This window comes from Heterodontus francisci, chromosome 5 (assembly GCF_036365525.1).
Source record: "Heterodontus francisci isolate sHetFra1 chromosome 5, sHetFra1.hap1, whole genome shotgun sequence".
NCBI classification, from domain to species: domain Eukaryota; kingdom Metazoa; phylum Chordata; class Chondrichthyes; order Heterodontiformes; family Heterodontidae; genus Heterodontus; species Heterodontus francisci.
Window position 1 is genome coordinate 66,333,898 of NC_090375.1, and position 21,287 is coordinate 66,355,184.

Below are 21,287 nucleotides of genomic sequence, written 5' to 3' on the forward strand. Positions count from 1 at the left end.
TTCCCCACCCCCCCGGTCCCCATGTGTTGTTCCCCCCCATTCTCTCTGTCCCCTCTCTCTCTGTGAGGGAGCTGAGCAGCTTTGTGGTTGGTCCGTTTATTTAAAAAAATCGCAGCCATCAGTTTCACAGCTGACAGGTGTTTAGAGCAGAGATAGCGCTTCCGAACCTTGGACAAATTTGGGGTTTTCCGCAGGCTTTTAAAAAAGATCGGAACCTGCCAGAAAACCATGGACTTGTCTGAGATTCGGAAGCACTGTCTCTGCTCTAAGCAGCTGTCAGCTGTGAAACTGAGGGCTGTGATTTTTTTTTTTTTAAAAGCCGGTTTGAAGAAGCCAATGGGAAATTTCTCATTCCTGAAATTACCAGTCATACACCTCAAAATCTTTTACCACGGGCACTTGCGTCCATGTACGGAAATTTTGCTGACCCCTGTTAATAAACAGCTTAAAATGTGTCAGGTGTGATAAAATATAGCATTTACATCACACCAACAAACCAAGTGATGAGAAAACTTATTACATAATCTAAACATTTTCCTAGTAAGCTGACATTTTGTCATGTAATTCGTTTTTGTTGTAAGTAAAGAACTTGAAATGTGTTATATAGATGGACAGTATGACACATTGAAGGTGAGATGCAGCCAAAACCATTAAAGCAGTGCAGGGAAACAGATTTTGTATAATCAATTTTCGGAATTATTAATTTCCACCTCTAACAGAATCTCTAAAACCTTGTACAAGAGGCTATTATTTATGTGTATCTCAATAGTGAGCATTGGCAGGCTATTCATCTGTTGGGTTAACACAGTCAAACCCAATCTTGTCCTTGCCCATGCATTTGCAGCAGTAATCACTGGTAGTAGGCATAGTTTCCAGTATTTGTTTTTGGAGCAAAAAGACAGAACCTGACACTTTGGCCGGGATTTCACGCACCCCCACCCCCCCCTCCACTCCACAACGAGCGGGATGATGGCGGTGGGGGGAGAGGCGTAAAATGGACAGGGAGGCTCGGGGGGGGGGGGGGGGGGGGGGCCCTTCCCGACCACCTCCTGCCTCCATTGTCATTTTACACATGGCAGCAGCAGTGAAAAACGGTCCACCCGCCCCAGGCCATTCAAGGCTCTTAAGTGGCCAGTTAACGGCCACTTAAGGGCCTCCATCTGCCGCCACGGGGATGTTACCCATGGCAATTGAGTAGCCCAGGCCCGAGAAAAGCCGCCTGACAAAAGCAGGCAGCTCTTTGACGGCCTGGGGAGGACGCACTCATAATCGGGCAACCTGTGCCTGATGGAAGACCACCCCGCTGCCCCAACCACCCTCAACACGCCCCCCTGTCCCCCCAATCGACCACCCTTGCCTCGCCAGGGTCTGACCAATCACCCCCTGCGAGGCAACAAAAACATACCTTGGTTCCAGGACTCCCAGAGATCATCTTCTTGAAGCTGGGCTGCAGTCCCAGCAGTGGTCACCGCTCCCGGTGGCGCTGCTGGGACTAAGACCTGCTGGCCCACTGATTGGCCGGCAGCTCCGTTAGGCGGGACTTCCTGCCTCAAGCGTGCGGAAGCCCCGCCTCAGAACAATTAAAGGCCTGGGAACCATAAAATGTGGGCTGGATCCCTAGGCTAGGCGGAAGCGGGCTCGCCATCGACTTTTCAATTGATGGACAGCTCCAGTCCGCCTAGGGAAAAATCCAGCCCTTTACTACAGCTATGGCATTGTAATCTGCAGAATACTGCTACATCAGCTTTGTTATTGAAGACAGCAAAATATTCATACATTGCTGGTGAACTGAGGTGCAGTCTAGAGTTGGTCTTTCAAAAAGGAAATGTCTTGAGGACAACAAAACAATAAAAAAAAGGTTAATGAAAATTTCAACTTGTAGTTCTCTTTCCTGTTCCTTCTTACCATGTCTGTGTACACATCAGAAGGGACGCCTTTATTGAAAAAGTCTGAACATATGGCACCAGCTTGAAGATAGAAATGCAGAGCCGCTGAGAATTGATTGGTTGCTGAAAAATTAAAAAATAAAAATGTTACATGAAAGGTTACATTCAGGTAGTCTAGTATTTAAATCACACTACTGACACAATACATTAAATGATTCATAACAGGATCTTGAAAGAATTACAAATTTTATTTTAAGACAGTAATATTTAACATTTCAAGTACTGAAAACAAGATTCTTCTCATCCAGATACTGTCAGAGTTTGGGGGTTGCTAAGAATTTACTTGTCAAAATTTCTTCCAACACTGAAAGAAAAAAAAAGGACTTGCATTTCTGTAGCACCTTTCACGACTACAGGACGACCCAAAGCCTTTTCCAGCCAACAAAGTACTTTTTTGAAGTGTTGTCACTGTTTGAATCTAAGAAACATTGCAGCCAATTTACACACAGCAAGCTCCCTCAAATTGCTATGTGATAATGGCCAGATAATCTGTTTTCGTGATGTTGATTGAAGGATAAATATTGGTTAGCACAACATCAATAACTCCCCTATTCTTTTCAAAATAGTTCCAAGGGATCCTTTATGTTCACCTGAAAGAGCAGACAGGGCCTCAGTTTAATGGATCATCCGAAAGACAGCACCTTTGTCAGTGCAGCACTCCATCAGCATTGTACTGGAGTATCAACCCCGAAAAAAGATCATTGATCGTGTCCACCTACCAAGTTTTGGCTTTCAATTAGCTGAAAAACTGGCCTTTAAGGACAGCATTTCAACTGATAAAACCTTAATTTAAAATATTTTTAAATCTTTAACAGATACTAGAAGAAATATGTCTATTTAACAGATATAATGCTGTATTTCTAAGGAAGCAGTATGGTTACAAATGACAAATCACTTTCATCAACCTAACACATCTCTGCAGACACAGATAGCAATCAAACCATGGGAGCACAGTTATCAAAGGGCTTCTATTTTTTTTTTTGAGGACTTGTATCTTAGAATTACGAACATTGGTTGATTTGGGAAAATGAAAGGATTCTATGGATTTTTTTTAAACAAGGGTCACTGAGAGGTCTTCTTTCAACACAAATCTTGGTGACTTGGAGGAGATGTTTACAGAGAACTGACATTTTATTTATTTTTTAATTATTTAGAGATACAGCACCAAAACAGGCCCTTCGGCCCACCGAGTCTGTGCCGACCATCAACCACCCATTTATACTAATCCTACACTAATCCCATATTCCTACAACATCCCCACCTGTCCCTATATTCCCCTACCACCTACCTCTACTAGGGGCAATTTATAAATGGCCAATTTACCTATCAACTGCAAGTCTTTGGTGGTGGGAGGAAACCGGAGCACCTGGTGAAAACCCACGCAGACACAGGGAGAACTTGCAAACTCCACACAGAATTGAACCCGGGTCGCTGGAGCTGTGAGGCTGTGGTGCGAACCACTGCGCCGCCCATGTCAAGATTTATGGTGGTCAGGAGATTTCACTTTTGGGTATTGTTTTGGTTCAGTTGGGGTGTGGACAGTATTGAAAGCAGTTGGGTTTGTAGCCTGCTGAAAAGTACCCAGCTCCTCTTTCTCTACCTCTTCGAAAAAACTCTGTGAATGCAGTGTGTGAGAGCTAAAACCCCCAATGCCGCATTTCTCCTGAGACGCTCCTGAGAGGCCTGCCAGATTAATTCTCAACGCCGCCTGAAAAGAACTGCTTCAGAAAAGATCCCAGTGACCCGTCTGCACGTGCTCAGACGCCAGACTGTATGCCATTTTTAGGACGCAACATATCTCATCCCTTTCCTTCAAGAATTAGCAAGTATTTGGCTAAAGCATTTTTTAAAATGTAAAAATCCTCTGTAGAGAGAAGTCCTTTTTTTTTGCGTGTTTGCGTGTGTTGGGTATTTAAAAAGGGGACTTTTATATTTCAATCTTTGTGTTAATGTTATGCTTCATTACTGGATAAGTGTTGTTTTATAATAAACTGATAATTTTGTTGTTTATTGAAGAAATCTGGTTGATGTACTTTATTCTGGGATAAAGAGTAGAGTATATGATTGACCGTATCGATAACTGGGTAAACATTTAAATATATGTTGCGACCTTGTGGTGAAGTTGAACTAGAGAAAGGTAGTGCACTCCTCCCACCTCGTCGTAACAACAGCAACAAGTGCTGTTTGGTAACCTCGGTAACAGCTGACCTTTTGCATCTTTGCGTACAGGCAGACTAGGGTCTGGAGATTGTTTGAGATACTTAGGTTGGTTCCATTAGAAAACTATAAGTTGCATTGGTACAGCATTTAATATTTTTTAAAAATCCCAACAAGCTTCACAACTGGCTACAAAGAAAATGGACAATCACAAAGGAAGAAATCAGGGTGCAGCATGGTTAAAGAGAAGTTTTTTTTTAATAAAAGGTAAGTAGTTTAAGAAGGGGGTTGCAAAGGGTATAACTGAAGCAGCTGAACATTTTGCCACCAATAATAAGGGGAATATGTAGCAAGATGGAGTTAGAGGAACAGGGTACCTGGAAGGGGGAAACATGGCTGGAGAAGACATGATAGATAAGTGGGACAAAGCCATATAGAGGTTTACAGATAGGGAGTGTGAGTTTGATGTACTGAGGACTGATTTAAATCAGCAAGAATAGGAGTTACAGGTGAGTGGGATAGGATGCATGTGGCAGAATTATGTACAAGTTGGAATTTATGAAAGGTGGAGAATTGGATGCCAGCAATAAGAGTGTTAGAATAGTCAAGCCTGGAAGTGAAAGAAAAAATCTAACTAGTGTTGAAGGAGCTGAGACAAGGTTGAAGGCAGGCAATAATAAAAACAAAATACCGCAGATGCTGGAAATCTGAAATAAAAAACAAATATTGGAAATGCTCAGCAGGTCTGGCAGCATCTGTGGAGAAAGAAACAGTTATCACTTCAGGTCGATGACCTTTCATCAGAACTGACAAAGGTTAGAAACGCAAGAGGTTTTGAGCAACTGAAAAGGGGGACGGGGAAACTACAACAAAAGGGAAGGCCTGTGATAGGGTGGAGGGCAAGAGAGATTAAATGACAACGATGTCATGGAACAAAAGGCAAAGGGAGTGGTCATAGTTGTAGTTAAAAAAAGCATTTGTCTAGAAAGAGTACTAATGGAAGAATAATGAATAGCTCTGCCCTAAGCAAAAACATGAAAAACAAGACAGGCATATGGTAAAAAAAAAAATCAATCAAGATGGGGGTCATGGTCTGAAATTGTTGAACTCAATGTTGAGTCCAGAAGGCTGGCAAGTGCCTAATCGGAAGATGAAATACTGTTCCTTCAGCTTGCGTTGAGCTTCACTGGAACACTGCAGCAGGCCGAGGACAGAAATGTGAGCGTGAGAGCAAGGTGGTGAATTAAAATAGCAAGCAACTGGAAGCTTGGGGTCATGCTTGCGGACTGAGCAGAGGTGTCCCACAAAGTGGTCACCCAATCTGCTTTTGGTCTCCACAGTGTAGAGGAAACCGCTTTGTGAGCAGTGAATACAGTATATTAAATTGAAAGTAGAACAAGCAAATCACTGCTTCACCTGGAAGGAGAGTTTGGGACCTTGGAGGGTGAGGAGAAAGGAGGTAAAAGGGCAGGTGTTACACCTCCCGTGAATGCATGGGAAGGTGCCGCGGGAAGGGGACTAGGTGTCGGGGGTGATTAGGGTCAGGAAATTGGAAATTGTTGAAATGACGTAGGGCATCAGAAGGATGATGGAAGTAGGTGGGAAGAGACTGGACAAGGGGAGAAAAAGAGATCAAGATAGGAAGAAATAAGTTCAGTGAGGCGGGAACATGCTGAAATGATAGGCCTACCGGGACAGGCCTGTTTGTAGATTTTGGGAAGGAGGTAGAAGTAGACTGTTTGGGGTTGCGGGACTAGTGGTGGGAAACTGTGGGGTAAGATCTCCAGAGGAGATGAGGTTAGTGACACCCCTGGAGACAGTGGCTTGATGTTTGGTGGTGGGGTCATGGTCTGGTGGAGGTAGGAAGAAGTGTCTGAGAGTGGGGCTCAGCCTCTGCAAGCTAGAGGTCAGTACACCACCCTTGTCAGCAGGTTTGATCACAACGTAGGGGTTAGACCTGAGAGAACAGAGTGCAGCAAGTACAGCAGGAGACAGGTTAGAGTGAGTGACGGGAGCAGAGAAATTAAGACTGCCGATCTTATGCCGATAGTTCTCAATGGAAAGGTCAAGAGGATGTGGGTTCTGAAGCTTTGATCAAGGTCAGACAGGACATCAGGATTACAAATAATCAGGTTCAGCTGAAGAAAGTGGTTGGAATCAATAATGAGAGAGCTGAGCTTAGGTGGGGAGCTGAAGATGATGGCTTCTATTTTCTCAGTGTTGAGTTACAAGAAGTTGCGACTCACCCAAGACTTGATTATTGGGCAAGTAGTCTCACAGTCAACAGAAGTCAAGGAGAGTGCAGCTAGTATCCTCAGCATGAACAGGACAGCTGATGCTACGTGTGAATGATTGAGGGACAAAGGGGGCTGAGGATAAATCCTTGTGGAAGTGTAGAAATGACCATGGGGGTGGGGACAGAAAAAGAAGCCATTTCTGGAGATGAACTGACTGAGTTTAATTGGGCAGGAATGGAACACACCAAAGTAATCCCATAGCGCTAGACAAAGGAGAAGTATTGGATGAGAGATGGCATATGAGGGGGAAGATGGATAAATAGGAGTGGCGCTGACAGATCACAATAGTGAGGTGAGAAGCAGCAAATAGAGTGTGGCGACTGGAATTTTCACATCAAAATATAAACTGGGCATTGAGAAGCAAGGCCATACTAAGCCATGTTAACCCATGGCTCAGTGGTAGAATTCTTGTCTCCAAGCCAGAAAGTTACATTTTAAATCCCACTACAAGGACCAGAGTACAAAATATAGGCTGACACTCGTGCAGTACTGAGGCCCCATCTGCCATCTCAGGTGGGTGCAGAAGATCCCATAGCACTATTGTGCAAAATAGCAGGGGAATTCTCTTCAGTCACTAACATCACTAAATCAGATTACATGGTCATCATAACATTACTGTTTGCGGGATCTTGCTGTGTGCAAATTGCCTGCTGCGTTTACTTTAGAATAACAGCGCCGTCAAATCAAAACTACTTCATTGGTTGTAAAAATTCTCAAGGTTCATTTAACTTTTCGCCACATACAGACATTTAACAAAAAACACTAACTGACAAAAACAATTTGAGTAGGTGATTTAAAATTTGTCATACTTACCAAAGTAAATATCGGCTTGGGTAATTAACCAGAAGTGGTTACTGGAGTTGATGTTTAATGAATAGCTGACCAGTTCCTTCATTGTGACAGCAACAGCCTCAACGTCCACTGACTGCAAGCTTACAAATCAAAAGCAAAAAAATGTTGAGACATAGCAAACAAAACCAATTACTCGGTTAATTGAAGAGAGATTAAAATAGTGCACTTCCGTATACACACATACGGACGCATACAATTTATGCCAGAACTACTTAAATAAATACAATGACGGGGTGAAATTGTCTCTAAGCACAGACGTACTTTGGGATGGATGTTGGCCAAATAGACATATGCTCTGCAGTGACATCATTTACAATGTCATCCTGAAAGAGAAAAATCATCAGTTTAGTTAGTAGTGGAAACTATTCCAAAATCAATATTGCTAAATTAATTCACTGTACTAAAATATGCATTATAATGTGTTAATACGTCCTATCTAAAATATTAACCAATACAAACCCGAACAATGTTGTGCAACTTCACAAACAGGGAGATTAATGTTGTCAGAACCAATGGATCCTGCAAAACAAAAAGGTTTCATGATTTCTCCAGGATAAAATTATCGATCTGTTTCTGCAAGGAAATACCATACAAGTTGTCATACATTTTAAATGCAATATAAAATGAGCTTTTCAAATTTTCTCTGTGCCTTGATTGTGCTTTTTAATACACAAACTGCATCTCAAAACTAGGCATGATATATGGTGGTTGAAAAAAAATTCCAAAGCAATTCCTTTGTGGGGTAACTCTCCATTTTAAAAACTGTACATTTTTTCCCCTTACCTCACCAGGATTTGCAAAGTCCCTGCACTATCCACAGCTAATAGGGCAATCTGCTTCCATGCATCTGCCTAAGACACCTTAGGGGAGAATTTTATGCTGGCGGCGAGGGACTCGACTTCGGGGGAAACTGACGCCGAGATCCCTGCGTCACCTCTTTTCTGGAAGGTCCGCCGAATTTAGTATCAATCAGGCACTTAAATGGACAGTGGTGGGCCTTCCACAGGATTTAGGACCCTGTCGCCGAAGTCCAGCCGACTGTGGAGGCAGCGGCAGCTGCTGGAAATGACCACCCTGAAGGTCAAGGATCGTCGCTGGAGCCAGGCCTCAGGTAGGTCAGGGCAGGAGGGGCCTTGCGGGGTAGAAGGTCGACAGCAAGAGCGGGGTGGTGGAGGTGGCCCTCAGTGGGCCCTATCTTTCCCAATGCTGGGTCCCTCATTCAGGCATTAAGTGTCTTCGAATGAGGGTCCCCCCCCACCCACCCTCCTCCCGGAGCCAGGAAGCAGCTCACATGGTTCTTCCTGTGCGGCAACAGGGCCGCCTACTGCATGGGTAATTGTGGCTGCAGCAGGAAGAGGTCCTTAGTTGGGGGTTAATTACCCAGTTAAGAACAAAGAACAAAGAACAGTACAGCACAGGAACAGGCCATTCGGCCCTCCAAGCCTGCACCGATCTTGATGCCTGCCTAAACTAACACCTTCTGCACTTCCGGGGCCCATATCCCTCTATTCCCTTCCTATTCATATATTTGTCAAGACGTCTCTTAAACGTCGCTATCGTATCTGCTTCCACCACCTCCCCTCTGTGTAAAAAAACTTGCCTCGCACATCCCCTCTAAACTTTGCCCCTCGCACCTTAAACCTATGTCCCCTAGTAACTGACTCTTCCACCCTGGGAAAAAGCTTCTGACTATCCACTCTATCCATGCCTCAAATGGCAGTGGGGCGAGAAGGCCATTCACAGTTTGGACGTGGGAAGAGCATAAAATCGGGTGTGATGGTGCGGGTGGGTGAAGAAAAAGAAGCCATTTCTGGAGATGAACTGACTGAGTTTAACTGGGCAGGAATGGAACACACCAAAGCAATCCTGTAGCGCTGGACAAAGGAGGAGAGGTATTGGATGAGAGATGACAATATGAGGGGGAAGATGGATAAATAAGAGTGATGCTGACAGATCACAATAGTCAGGTGAGAAGCAGCAAACAGAGAGAGGAGACTGGAATTTTCACATCAAAATATAAACTGGGCATTGAGAAGCAAGGCCATACCAAGCCATGTTAACCCATGGCTCACTGGTAGAATTCTTGTCTCCAAGCCAGAAAGTTACACATTCAAATCCCACTACAAAGACCCGAGTACAAAATATAGGCTACTAGTGCAGTACTGAGGCCCCATCTGCCATCTCATGGGTGCAGAAGATCCCATGGCACTATGATGAAAAACAGCAGGGGAGTTCTCTTCAGTCACTAACATCACTAAATCAGATTACCGCCATCCCGCCCCAGACTAAATTTCCCCTCTCCCGTCCCACCACCATCACAGCCGATTTTATGCTCTCTCCGTCTCTAAACCCGCTGCGTGGGTGAGCATAAAATTCCAACCATACCAACAAAATGTTGAGAGGTGCATAACAGAAACCGAGGGCTGGTTCTTCCGTGTTGTGGGAAAGTTCTTGACCTGCACCTGAGTGTTTAACTATGTTGTTAAGGGAAAGCACCAATTCCTATCATTCTGTACCATCTTTTGCTTAGTTCAAAATAATACAGGGAGTGGGATAAGAGGACAGGAGATAATGGCTCTAAAGCTGTTTGAACAAAATTCACTGAAACCTCAATAATGAATGGCTCCATATCACATGACATAAAAATGGAAATTAGGTCAAATAGCATCTGATTCAATTTCTCGAACACCCTTGATACTTACGCTCAGTCTCTTGATAAATGTTACCAGCTCGCTCCTAAAGCCAAAGAAAGAAAATTAATATACAATAGACATTATAGTTTATACAACACCAACTCTGTTTCATTGGGGAATTAACCTATTTAGGATTGTTACATGCCTAATAAGCATGCAACATAAGTAATCTTCAATAGTACAAAATGGCAAGAAACATTCTCAAGCCCAGGTTGGAAACACTTTTCAGCATTTATTTCTCACAATTTGAATAGTGATACTGCTTGTAGTTATTAGCACAAAACATTTTTGAACATGAATATCCTCCTGAACAAATCAACAAACAGATTTTATTACTTTGATTTTTTGTGCGAAATTGTGCACAATTGAAATGGCCTGGAGTCCTTTGAGTATGTAATGTTCTAAATCTGATATTGATTAGATTTGATAAAAATTAGCGTGTATAACTAGGTCTTTAAAAAGAAAGGCTCTTAAATTACATTGAAACCTCAGTGCAATGCAGAAGTTGTTACCTATACATGATCCCGAGTGTGGATTCTCGATGTTTAATTAAACTGATTCTTCCATCATTGGCTCGCTTGTGTTGGTTAGATAAGCAAAAGATCTGAACCACTACATCCCAGAGGTCTTTAGCAGTTCTTCTACTTTCTTTTGGGCCAGGAAGCTCTTTACAAGTTGCAGCCAAAAGTTGTCCCAGCTGCAAGACACACAAGGGAAAAAAAAATGTTTCCAAACATTTTGTTCCATCCTGCACATTTTAATTCACTACAAAATTTATAGCTTTGCTACTTACTGAAATGTGACCCAGGAGCATATGTGTGCTCATATTTTTTTTATTTAAAAACAGAAGTTATCTACCTGTTAGTACAGCCACAAAAGCACGGTCACTCACTAACTTTCTGTTGAGGGCCACAATTCTGGTCTGTGATTTAATTTGACAACACATTAAGTGAATCCTTCCAACAACTACACCCGAATCTTCTTCCATCAATAAAAACCCACACATCGAATATACAGTCGTAGCTCCTGTTTTCTGTCTCCAAATTAAATTCCATTTGTCAGTCAAATAACTCACCTCTCATTCATGCAAATCTCCTGAAATTATGGGAAAATCCATTGCATTCCGAAACATGATAGCGCCAGCAACTGGAAAAGTGAAATTGCTGTGTACTGGGCATATTGATATCTGTAGCCAATTCTCTGATCTGTGCTCCTAACAAGTAATATTTTGTGCCAGAAGCAGAACCTTTCAGAATTTATTGTACGTGAAAAACAAATTGTTCTCTGGTATTCCAAATCGACTGGACTCGTGGAAAGCTCTCGCTGGGTATCCTCTTACGTCCTGTTCTGTGGAAGAGACTTTATTCCTGAAGAATGTCATACATTAACGCAAGGTGGTAAGTAATATAAGATGAGCCTAATGAAGTTTATTCATGGATATCTGGCAGTCACTCTTCTTAAGAACAGGAGATGAATGGGATAGCTTAAAAAGTTTAATACTATAGTTGCTCTGATCACATAATTGCAACATATGCCAGAGGAAAATGATATGGACATAGCACAGGGGCACATGTGTCTCAAGGCAGTGATGTGCTCATAAGTAAGGTGCTCCAAAGTTTTTCTGCAAGGGGATTTGCTGGTTTCACTCAAACCAGCAACATGTGACAAGCTGAGTAGCTTTCTTTTTGCTTAACAAAGCTCTAGAGTAAAGTACAGAAATATGGTTACCTTAACATATGGATTGTTCTGGACAAGCGCTGCAGGAATTTGGAGTGTCAGATATTCATTCTCTTTCCAGTTCAACATGAAAGCAACACACTCTTCAGTTATAATTTGCCGCAGTGGAATATCTGAAACATTTGAAAAAATTCATATAATCTATAGACAGTAATCCACCATTTCTTATATTCTTCAATCACTTTTAAAATCTAACACTACCTCAGCAATAAACAAACACATTAAAAAAAAACTTTTTAGTGAATTATTGTACTGACAAAAGTGAGGATGTTAGTGCTTGGAAATTTTAAAGGCTTCAACTGCAACACTGATGGCCCAGTGGTTACCCCATGAACAGCTGATCCGAACCAGAAAGGTCCCTGGTTCAACCCCTGGTCTGTATTGGAGTTACCTAACCTGAACTGCTGTGTCAGTAGGGATGCTGCGGCAGGTCTTCACCAGGTAGGGGAGAGAATAATTGGCAAGCGTTCCTACTTCTGATGTCTATCCAGCTGGAAATGCACACATGAATGTTCGGTGAGACATAATCAGTTGCAATAACAAAATAATTACAAAACTCGTTTCTCACATGCCCAGAACAGATGCTCAAAAGCACTTTGGGTAAGGGTACACCTCATGTCCCTAAACAATAAATGCAGATATTCCTGCCCTCTAGAATCTGACACAAGCTGCAGGTAAATTGGGTCAGACTGAATTCTGCGAACCCGAATGGTCAGCTCAGAAAATCATAGAGGGGCAATTCTATTGACTATAAATGTTATAAGTTGAGCTAGGTAGGATACATAGCACTAAATTTCTAGTTTATGAAGAGGTCTCAGGTAGAGTCGGGGAGACAGAATACTACGAGACAGGAGATTGTCAACATCAATCTTATGGAATATAACGCAGTACTTAAACATTATCACTGTGCGTAAGCAGCAAACAGAAGGTTTACCATATAGGGGTACAGTTTGACTTGAGAATTGGGTACGTTTGCAACCTGTGTCCGTTTCTAGATGGCAAGAGCACTTGCATTTAAGGTATTTTGTGGGAAAAAGATGTATGGTTAGACTGTCTACTTTGGGCAGGTGAGAAAGAGACAGGAGTCAGTCATTGAGCACTGATAAAACTCAACTTTGAAAAGGGGAAGATGTTATGCTTTTATTATACGATGCTAATGTTAACTCGTAAAATGAGCGTTTGGCTGAGAATTTATAGAGTGCAACTGAAATTAAGTAGTTTTCATTCATGTGCAGCATTTCATTTTGATATCTGCAAAATATGAAACCATGTGGCAAATAAAGTATGAAAATGATTTATGCATACATTACTCTTAATGAATTGTGTATTGTGATGGCGTCCGAGTGAGCAGTTGAACTGTTGAATGTACTGCTAGGTGCAATGACTTTGAGATTCAAAGTCTGTGTTTTTTCTGTGACAGTCATTTGCTGGAAAGGAAAACTGTAAGCTAAAACAAACAATCCTATGATTCGAGGTGTAAACAGAGATATGTAACTGGAGCTCAAGATTCAGCTTAGAAGAATACTCTGCAGTATGTGGAAACAAAAACAGCCAGTTGTTGTTTTAAAGAAACAAGCTAGGAGCTGTTTGTTTTAAAAACAAAGACTTGATTCTGGGAGAGGGCCCTCGGGGAATACAAGTTGCTGCAGCTGTTTTTGCTGACTTAAAGAGTTACTGAAGGTGACACCATTGGAGTATGTCATCAGGACTGTTGTGAGAAACCACAGAATACCGAAGGGTGCGCAGTTTGGTGGAGATGGTATAGGTGGAGTTTGGATTGCAGGAGAACTGCTATCAAATGGAAATTGGCGTTTGCATCTTGGAAGACGGGATCTGGAGATCTACTTGAACAGTTCAAAGACCTGAACTACTTTGCGGCTGCAACTGTGCTACCTTTGCTGAGAGGACTGTCCAGAAAAATTGAGAGAACTATCTTTGTTGCATCCGATAATTAACGTGTAATCTTTAAGCTATACATATAATGACCATGTTAGTTCATGTTCAAGTTTTGTTGATTTTGATTTGCATGTTAAAGTAAAACCTATAAAAGTGAAATCTTGTCCATTTGAGTTTTTCGTGTCCTAAATTGCAGTTGGATGGTGGATTGGATTCTTTTGGTTTGTTATCTCCATGGGGATCATAACAGTATATATAGATGGCGTATCCATATTTGTGTAAAACAAAGGAGGTGTCATTAGCTTTTTCTTCAAGCATAAGAACAGACGGTGAGCATGAGCAGATTCAACCATGGGACGTATCACAACAAAGCCAATTCTCAATCCATTTGTGCATTTTGCATCAGGAATCAAAAGAATGACAATTCTGAAGTCTCCCTAGCCCAATGGTACTGAGGTGAACTATAGTATACTTCACTGCTATCTTGATTGGTAACAATGGTCTCAGTACAGAACACACACTGAATCCAGGGCATTCCTGGTCCAGAATAAAAATAGAAAATGCTGGAAATACTCAACAGGTCTGGCAGCTACTGTGGAGAGAGAAACAGAGTTAATGCTTCAGGCCGATGACCTTTCATCAGACCCGAAATGTTAACTCTGTTTCTCTCTGCATAGATGCTGCCAGGCCTGCTGAGTATTTCCAGCATTTTCTGTTTTTATTTCTTATTTCCAGCATCCGCAGTATTTTGCTTTTATATTCCTAGTCAATATGGCTTAGTGTCACAGATTGGTATGGTTAGCACCTGGCGCGGTGCAGGTTGTTGAGCGCAAAATTTGTGTAGAGAGATGGTTGGTAAACTGAAAAAGCAACTCCATTTGCAGTGCCTGGTCTTCCTGCACTGTGCGATATGGACACACATCCTACCTAATTATTTTGTGGTGTAATTGATTGAAACGGCAGCAAAGTAGATCCCTAATGTGAAGCGGTGTATGGAGATCATGACAGAAATTGTCTACACAAGACATATGTATGCAAACATTTTTTTTTTATTTGTTCACGGTATATGAGCAAGGCCAGCATTTTTGCCCATCCCTATTTGCCCTTGAGGAGATGGTGGTGAGCTGCCTTCTTGAATCGCTGCAGTCCATCTGTTGTAGGTACACCCACAGTGCTGTTAGGAAGGGAACTGCTGGTTTTCGACCTAGCGACACTGAAGGAACGGTGATATAGTTCCAAGTCAGGATAGTGCGAGGCTTGGTGGGGAACTTGCAGGTGGTGGTATTCCCATGCATCTGCTGCCCTCGCCCTTCTAGGTGGTAGAGGTGACGGGTTTGGAAGGTGCTGTCGAAGCAGTCTTGGCGAGTTGCTGCAGTACATCTTGCATATGATACACACTGCTGCCACTGTGCGTCAGTGGTGAAGGGAGTGAATGTTGAAGATGATGGGTGGGGTGCCAAACAAGCGGGCACTTTGTCCCGGATGATGTCGAGCTTCTCGAGTGTTGTTGTAGCTGCGCTCGACCAGGCACTCCTGATTTGTGCCTTGCAGATGATGGACAGGCTTTGCGGAGTCAAGAGGTGAGTTACTCGCCACAGAATTCTCAGCCTCTGACCTACTCTTGTAGCCACAGTACTTACGTGGCTGGTCCAGTTCAGTCTCTAGTCAGTGGTAAACCCCAGGATATTGACAGTGGGGTATTCAGCAATGGTAACGCCACTGAACATTATGGGGAGTTAGATTCTCTCTTGTTGGAGATGGTCATTGCCTGGCACTTGTGTGCCGTGAGTGTTTCTTGCCACCTATCAGCCCAAACCTGGATGTTGTCCAGGTTTTGCTGTATCTGGACACGAGCTGCTTCATTATCGGAGGAGTCGAGAATGGTACTGAACATTGTGCAATCAGTGAACATCCCCACTTCTTGACCTTACGATGGAGGGAAGGTCATTGATGAAGCAACTGAATATGGTTGGGCCTAGGACACAACCCTGAGGAACTCCTGCAGTGATGTTCTGGGACTGAGATGATTGATCAACAACCACAACCACTTTCCTTTTTGCTAGGTATGACTTCAACCAGTAGAGTGTTTTCCCCGAGTTCCACCGACTCCAGTTTTGCTAGGGCTCCTCAATGCTATATTCGGTTAACTGCTGCCTTGATGTCAAGGGCAGTCATTCTCAACTCAGGAGTTCAGCTCTTTTGTCCACGTTGGACAAAGGCTGTAATGAAGTCAGGAGCTGAGTGGCTCTGGCAGAACCCAGGTTATTGCTGAGCATGTGCCACTTGACAGCACTGTCAACAACCCCTTCTATCACTTTGTTGATGATCGAGAGTAGACTGATAGGACGGTAATTGGCCGGGTTGGATTTGTCCTGCTTTTTGCGGACAGGACCTACCTAGGCAATGTTCCACATTGCCGGGTAGATGTCAGTGCTGTGGCTGTACTGGAACAGCTTGGCTAGGAGCACAAGTTTTCAGTACTACTGCCGAAATGTTGTCAGGGCCCATAGCCTTTGTGCCTTCAGCCGTTTCTTGAAACCATGTGGAGCAAATCGGAATGGCTGAAGACTGGCATCTGTGACGCTGGGGACCTCAGGAAGAAGCTGAGATGGATCATCCACTCGGCCCATCTGGCTGAAGATGGATGCAAATGCTTCAGCCTTGTCTTTTGCACTGACGTATTGGGCTCCCCCATCGTTGAGAATGGGGCTATTTGTGGAGCCTCTTCCTCCTCATGTTAGTTGTTTAATTGTCCAGCACTATTCATCACTGGATGTGGCAGGACTGCAGAGCTTAGATTTGATCCGTTGATTGTGAAATGATGTTGTCCATGAAAGTGCTCAAGGGGAATCTGTCCAGCTGCTTTTCTTGGGGAGAGAACTTAATAATCCTTCAACGTATTAGGCATATTTATTCAACTCATTGCTTTGGAGAGGGGGCCACAAAAGATAAAGGCCTATAATGACCACATTTAAATGTAACCCAGTGGGCATCTGAAACTGCTGTGGACTACTGATGAAACTGCAACCATGCTTGAAAAAAGACCCTTGTTAGGAAGGTAACCAATGAAATTATGCACTGTTTTTGTGCCACCATTACCCATAGGAATGGGGGCAGCATTCCATAAATTGTCACGACTTGAGTTGGAGGTGTACTACCCAATGCATCATTGCATTGGGTGAAGGTGGATACAAAGTCATCAAATACTGCGGTCATCGAGGTGATCAACTTCTCTTGAGCAAGAACCTTGATCCAATACCAATTTCAAAATCCTCTACCAGAACTTGTATTTTATACAGTGCCTTTAAAATAATAAAACATCCCAAGGTGCTTCACTGGAGCGTTAGAAAACAAAATTTGACAGAACCACGTACGGTAATAGTAGGACAGATGACCAAAAGGTTGGCCAAAAAGGTAGGTTTCAAGTAGTGTCTTAAAGAAGCAAAAGGAGGTAGAGAAGCGGTGTGGTTTAGGGACGCAAGTTCAGAGCTTAGGGCCTTAGCAGCTGAGGCACGGCCACCAATGGTGGAGCAACTAAAATTAGGGCTGCTCAAGAGGCCAGAATTAGAGGAATGCAGATATCTCTGGGAGCTGTGGGGCTGGAAGAGATTAGAGAGATAGGGAGGGGGTGAGGCTAGGGATGGATGTGAAAATAAGCCTAAGAATTTTAGTGAGAATTGCTTAACCAGGAATGAATGTAGGTCCACAAGGACAGGGTGATGGGGAAACAGGGCATGGCGCAGCAGCTGGAGAAGTTAACTGCAGGACACAAGACTCTGTTGTGCACAATGGTGTACACAATGAGTTGTGGAATGGTCCTCAAACAATTCTTTGAATTGAGTCATAAAATATACCTCTCCATGGACCAGAGGATCCTCAGCAGGTCTCTGTGACGAGGCATGATTGTTAGAGCTTGCATTTTTAGTGGACTTCACAAGCTAAATGAATATTCTGAATAAGAAGCTGCAAGCAGTTGTAACAGAATTGTTCAGCCATATATGCATGCTTCTGAGACAAAGCTCTGGTGCTTGCAAGTCATCTGGTGCATGGTTAGCTCTCACCGTCATATCCTGCTCTTGAAAAACAGCTGCAGAAGCCAATTTTCTTTGTACGTTATACTTCACGGCACATGGACTGTGAGTTTTCTAGTCGTTTTCAAGACTTCCATGACAGATGGCCAGAACTGGAGATGTTTCTATAAACCCCTTTACTGTCAATATTGCTTGTGCCATACCATATATTCAAATAGAATCAAATAAGCTTTAATGAAATGAGGTGAAGAGTAGGGCTGATGTGCTGGCTGTGTCAGTATTCTCAGAGTTCCTACCACAGGAGCTGGAGGCCTGTGGTGTCATGTTCATTGTATGTTGCCAACATTCACAGCACATATGGTGAAAATTAATATTTTCACAAATGATCTTACATTAAAAATGGTTCTGTAAGTTTTTAAGGCTATTTGCTCAATAGTTAAATATTAATGCTTTATTAGAAAAGCAATTAATTGTGTTAAACTTGCATTTAATCCTGATTCTGACCCCAAAGTATTTCAATCATATGTGGCCCACTTACTGACCGTGACAGATGGCTTCAGCTCTCTGCTCCAAAATGTTGGGCAAATCTGTACTTATCTGTAAAAAGCAGATGACGCTTGACTAATCTAATTGAATTTTTTGATTAAGTAACAAAGGAGGTTGATGAAGGGCATGCTGTGGATGCCATCTATATGGATTTTAAGAAAGTGTTTAATGAAGTACCACATAAAAGGCTGGATAACAAAATTCATCACATGGAATAGGAGGGTCAGTTTCAGGTTGGATAAAAAAATTGGCTTAAGGACAGAAAACGGCAAGTCATGGTAAATGTTTGTTCTTCAGACTAGAGGATGGTAGACAGTGGTGTTGCCCAACATGGAGTGCTAGGACAACTGCTTTTTTTGATTTTTAAAAATATATATTAATTTCATGTGAGGTGAGCATCGCTGGCTAGGCCAACACTTGTTTCTCATCCCTAATTGCCCTTGAGAAGGTAGCGGTGAGGCCTTCTTCAACCGCTGCAGTCCATCTGGTGCGGGTACATCCAGAGTGCTGTTACGGAGGGAATTCCAGGATTCTGATCCAGCGACAGTGAAGGAATGGCGATATATTTCCAAATCAGTATGGTGTGTGGCTTTGAAGGGAACTTGCAGATGGTGGTGTTCCCACAAATATGCTGCCCTTGGCCTTCTAGGCGGAAGAGGTCAGGGGTTTGGAAGGTGCTGTCGGAGGAGTGGTGAATTGTTGTAATGCATTTTGTATATGGTACACACTGCTGCCACTGTACGTCAGTGGTGGAGGCAGTGAATGTTTAAGGTGGTGGATGGGTGTTGATCAAGCGGGCTACTTTGTCCTGGATGGTGTTGAGCTTCTTGAGTGTTGTTGGAGGCGCACTCATCACACTCCTGACGAGATAGTGGACAGGCTTTGGGGGAGTCAGGAGATGAGCTACTCACTTCAGAATTCCCAGCTCTGACCTGCTCTTGTCTCACCCATTCCCGTGGGGAGGTGCAGCATGAGCGTATGTGTTAGGACCTGAAAGATATGAAGGAAACACGGACTAGGGGACACAGATTTAAGGTTTTGGGCAAGAGATGCAGGGGGGATATTAGCAAGAACTTTTTTACGTAGCGAGTGGGAATGACCTGGAACTCGTGGTCTATGAGGATGGTGGATGTTGATACAGTCAATAATTTCAAAATGAAACTGGATGGGCACTTGAGGAAAATAAACTTGCAGTGCTATAGGGAAAGAGTGGGGGAATGGGACTGGATTGCTCTACAGAGAGCTGGCATGGACTCAATGGGATGAATGGCCTCCTTCTGCACCATAATGACTATGACTAACGCACCAGTACAATTAGTATAAACAGCTGCTACAGATTTGCAAAAAAATCTACCTGGTTTATTCAGATAAAACCTTAAATTAAAAGCTAACAGAGAATAAAGCTAAGCTTTGCACAGGATTTCATAACTCAAAGAAACTACTTACCTTGGGCGTATTAGCTAGCATTTAACCTCAAAGTGTCAGTGTGGGTTAGGGAGAGTACAGAAAATTAAGGTATTGTGCTGAGAAATAGAAAATGCGTTCTGTGGTGCCCAAAGTAATTTTGGAATAAAATCAAAATATTTTGCAGGTTCAGCATATAAATTTTGTGGATGCCAACAATGAATAAAATGTGCTGGAAGCTGCAAAGATATTCAACATCACTTACACCTCTACAAAATTTTAACTACAGTGAAAACAAAGTATAAGAAGTGCTTTTATGTTGATCATAAACAGCCGGCCAAGTGTTCAGTTTACCTTCTCTCAGCTTGGCTGAATGGCGCGATGACATTTTACCACCAGAGTACACTGTAAAAGAGAATAAAATGGTGGCCTCTTGTGCAAAAACGGACTCAGATCTTAATGCATATTGGGAATTTTAAATACAGAAACAATATTGTTGGCGCCAGTTGCAATACCAGCAGGAGGACATACATTTTTAATGCTGTTAAATTGTCACAGACGATGCTTTGAAATCAGAAAACTAGTTTATTTAATTGAAATGCACAACTCAGATGACTTTGAAAACACCAGAAAGAAAGAAAAACACTATCCAAGCCTCACCCATTCCTAACTCTGAATCTCCCCATCTCCGCAACCTCTTCTAGCCAAAAGCTCTCCCCTGAACAGTGTTCTGACTCCAACCCCATGCAACTCCTCCACCTCATTTGCAGCAGCGCCTTCAGCTGCCCAAGCTTCAGGTTCTCGAATGCACTGCCTAAACTTAGCTGTCTCTCCACCTCCCAAGCCTCTTGTTAATCTTCCTTAAAATCCATCTATTTGACCAAGCCTTTTTCGACACCTCCTAATATGGCTCCATGTTTATTTTTTGATTATGCCCTTTGAAGTACTTTGGATGTTTTCTGCATTAAAGGTGCTATATAAATGCAAGCTGTTGCTCTTGTTGTAGCTAGTCACTCTAACTCAATATGTCTTATGAGGTTAAGACAGAACTCAGAATAACAGAACAGAATGAAGCATTTCTAATTTTAACCAATCTGTTTTTCTGAAAAATACTGTGATTTATTGCATACTTTGCATCAGTATCCTCCATTCATTTAAGACTGAACTGAAGCCCACAGGCTTCTCTATAATTGCAATCAACTCTATCATGTGACTGATCAACAACAGTCAGACATTCACTGGAGAGAAGCAGGACAATATTACAGAAGAAAACTGGTAAACCTAGCTTTATTAGGTATTCAAAGCAGACTTCAAAATGGTACAGATGCACAATAGAAGCTGAGTCTTCCTAATCATAGCACCTATACTGCAAACCAAGCCAAGGAGGCACAAATGATGATGATAGCGGGTCGAATGACAAGGGAGTAGTTAATTAGACGCAATAAATAGCTTGACAGTGTGCATTTTTAAAAAAAGATAAAAAGTTTTATATAATTATAATTTTCTTCCCCTCCTCTTCCCTTCTTGCTGATCAAGATGCTGAAATGGGGAACTGGTCACAGATCTTCATATATGGCATTCTGGAGTTGACCAGCTTAATATCTATGTCATAGAGAAAATGTTAGAACCTATTATTGAAGATGTTATAGCAGGGCACTTAGAAAAATTCAAGGTAATCAGGCAGAGTCAACATGATTTTGTGAAAGGGAAATCACGTTTAACCAATTC

General features: G+C 42.6%; 1 protein-coding gene across 3 annotated transcripts in view; it reads right to left on the reverse strand.

The window, feature by feature from the left end:
- Positions 1 to 21,287, reverse strand: part of ints8 (integrator complex subunit 8) — a 145,964-nt gene that overhangs the window by 39,096 nt on the left and 85,581 nt on the right. For all 3 annotated transcript variants that reach the window (XM_068031562.1, XM_068031563.1, XM_068031561.1), the window contains exons 17-24: positions 19,914 to 19,964; positions 11,674 to 11,795; positions 10,458 to 10,642; positions 9,955 to 9,988; positions 7,712 to 7,771; positions 7,514 to 7,575; positions 7,214 to 7,332; positions 1,906 to 2,009 (exon numbers count right to left, since the gene is read on the reverse strand). In XM_068031562.1, the coding sequence (XP_067887663.1) occupies positions 1,906 to 2,009; positions 7,214 to 7,332; positions 7,514 to 7,575; positions 7,712 to 7,771; positions 9,955 to 9,988; positions 10,458 to 10,642; positions 11,674 to 11,795; positions 19,914 to 19,964 (737 nt within the window). The remainder of the gene's footprint in view (positions 1 to 1,905; positions 2,010 to 7,213; positions 7,333 to 7,513; positions 7,576 to 7,711; positions 7,772 to 9,954; positions 9,989 to 10,457; positions 10,643 to 11,673; positions 11,796 to 19,913; positions 19,965 to 21,287) is intronic.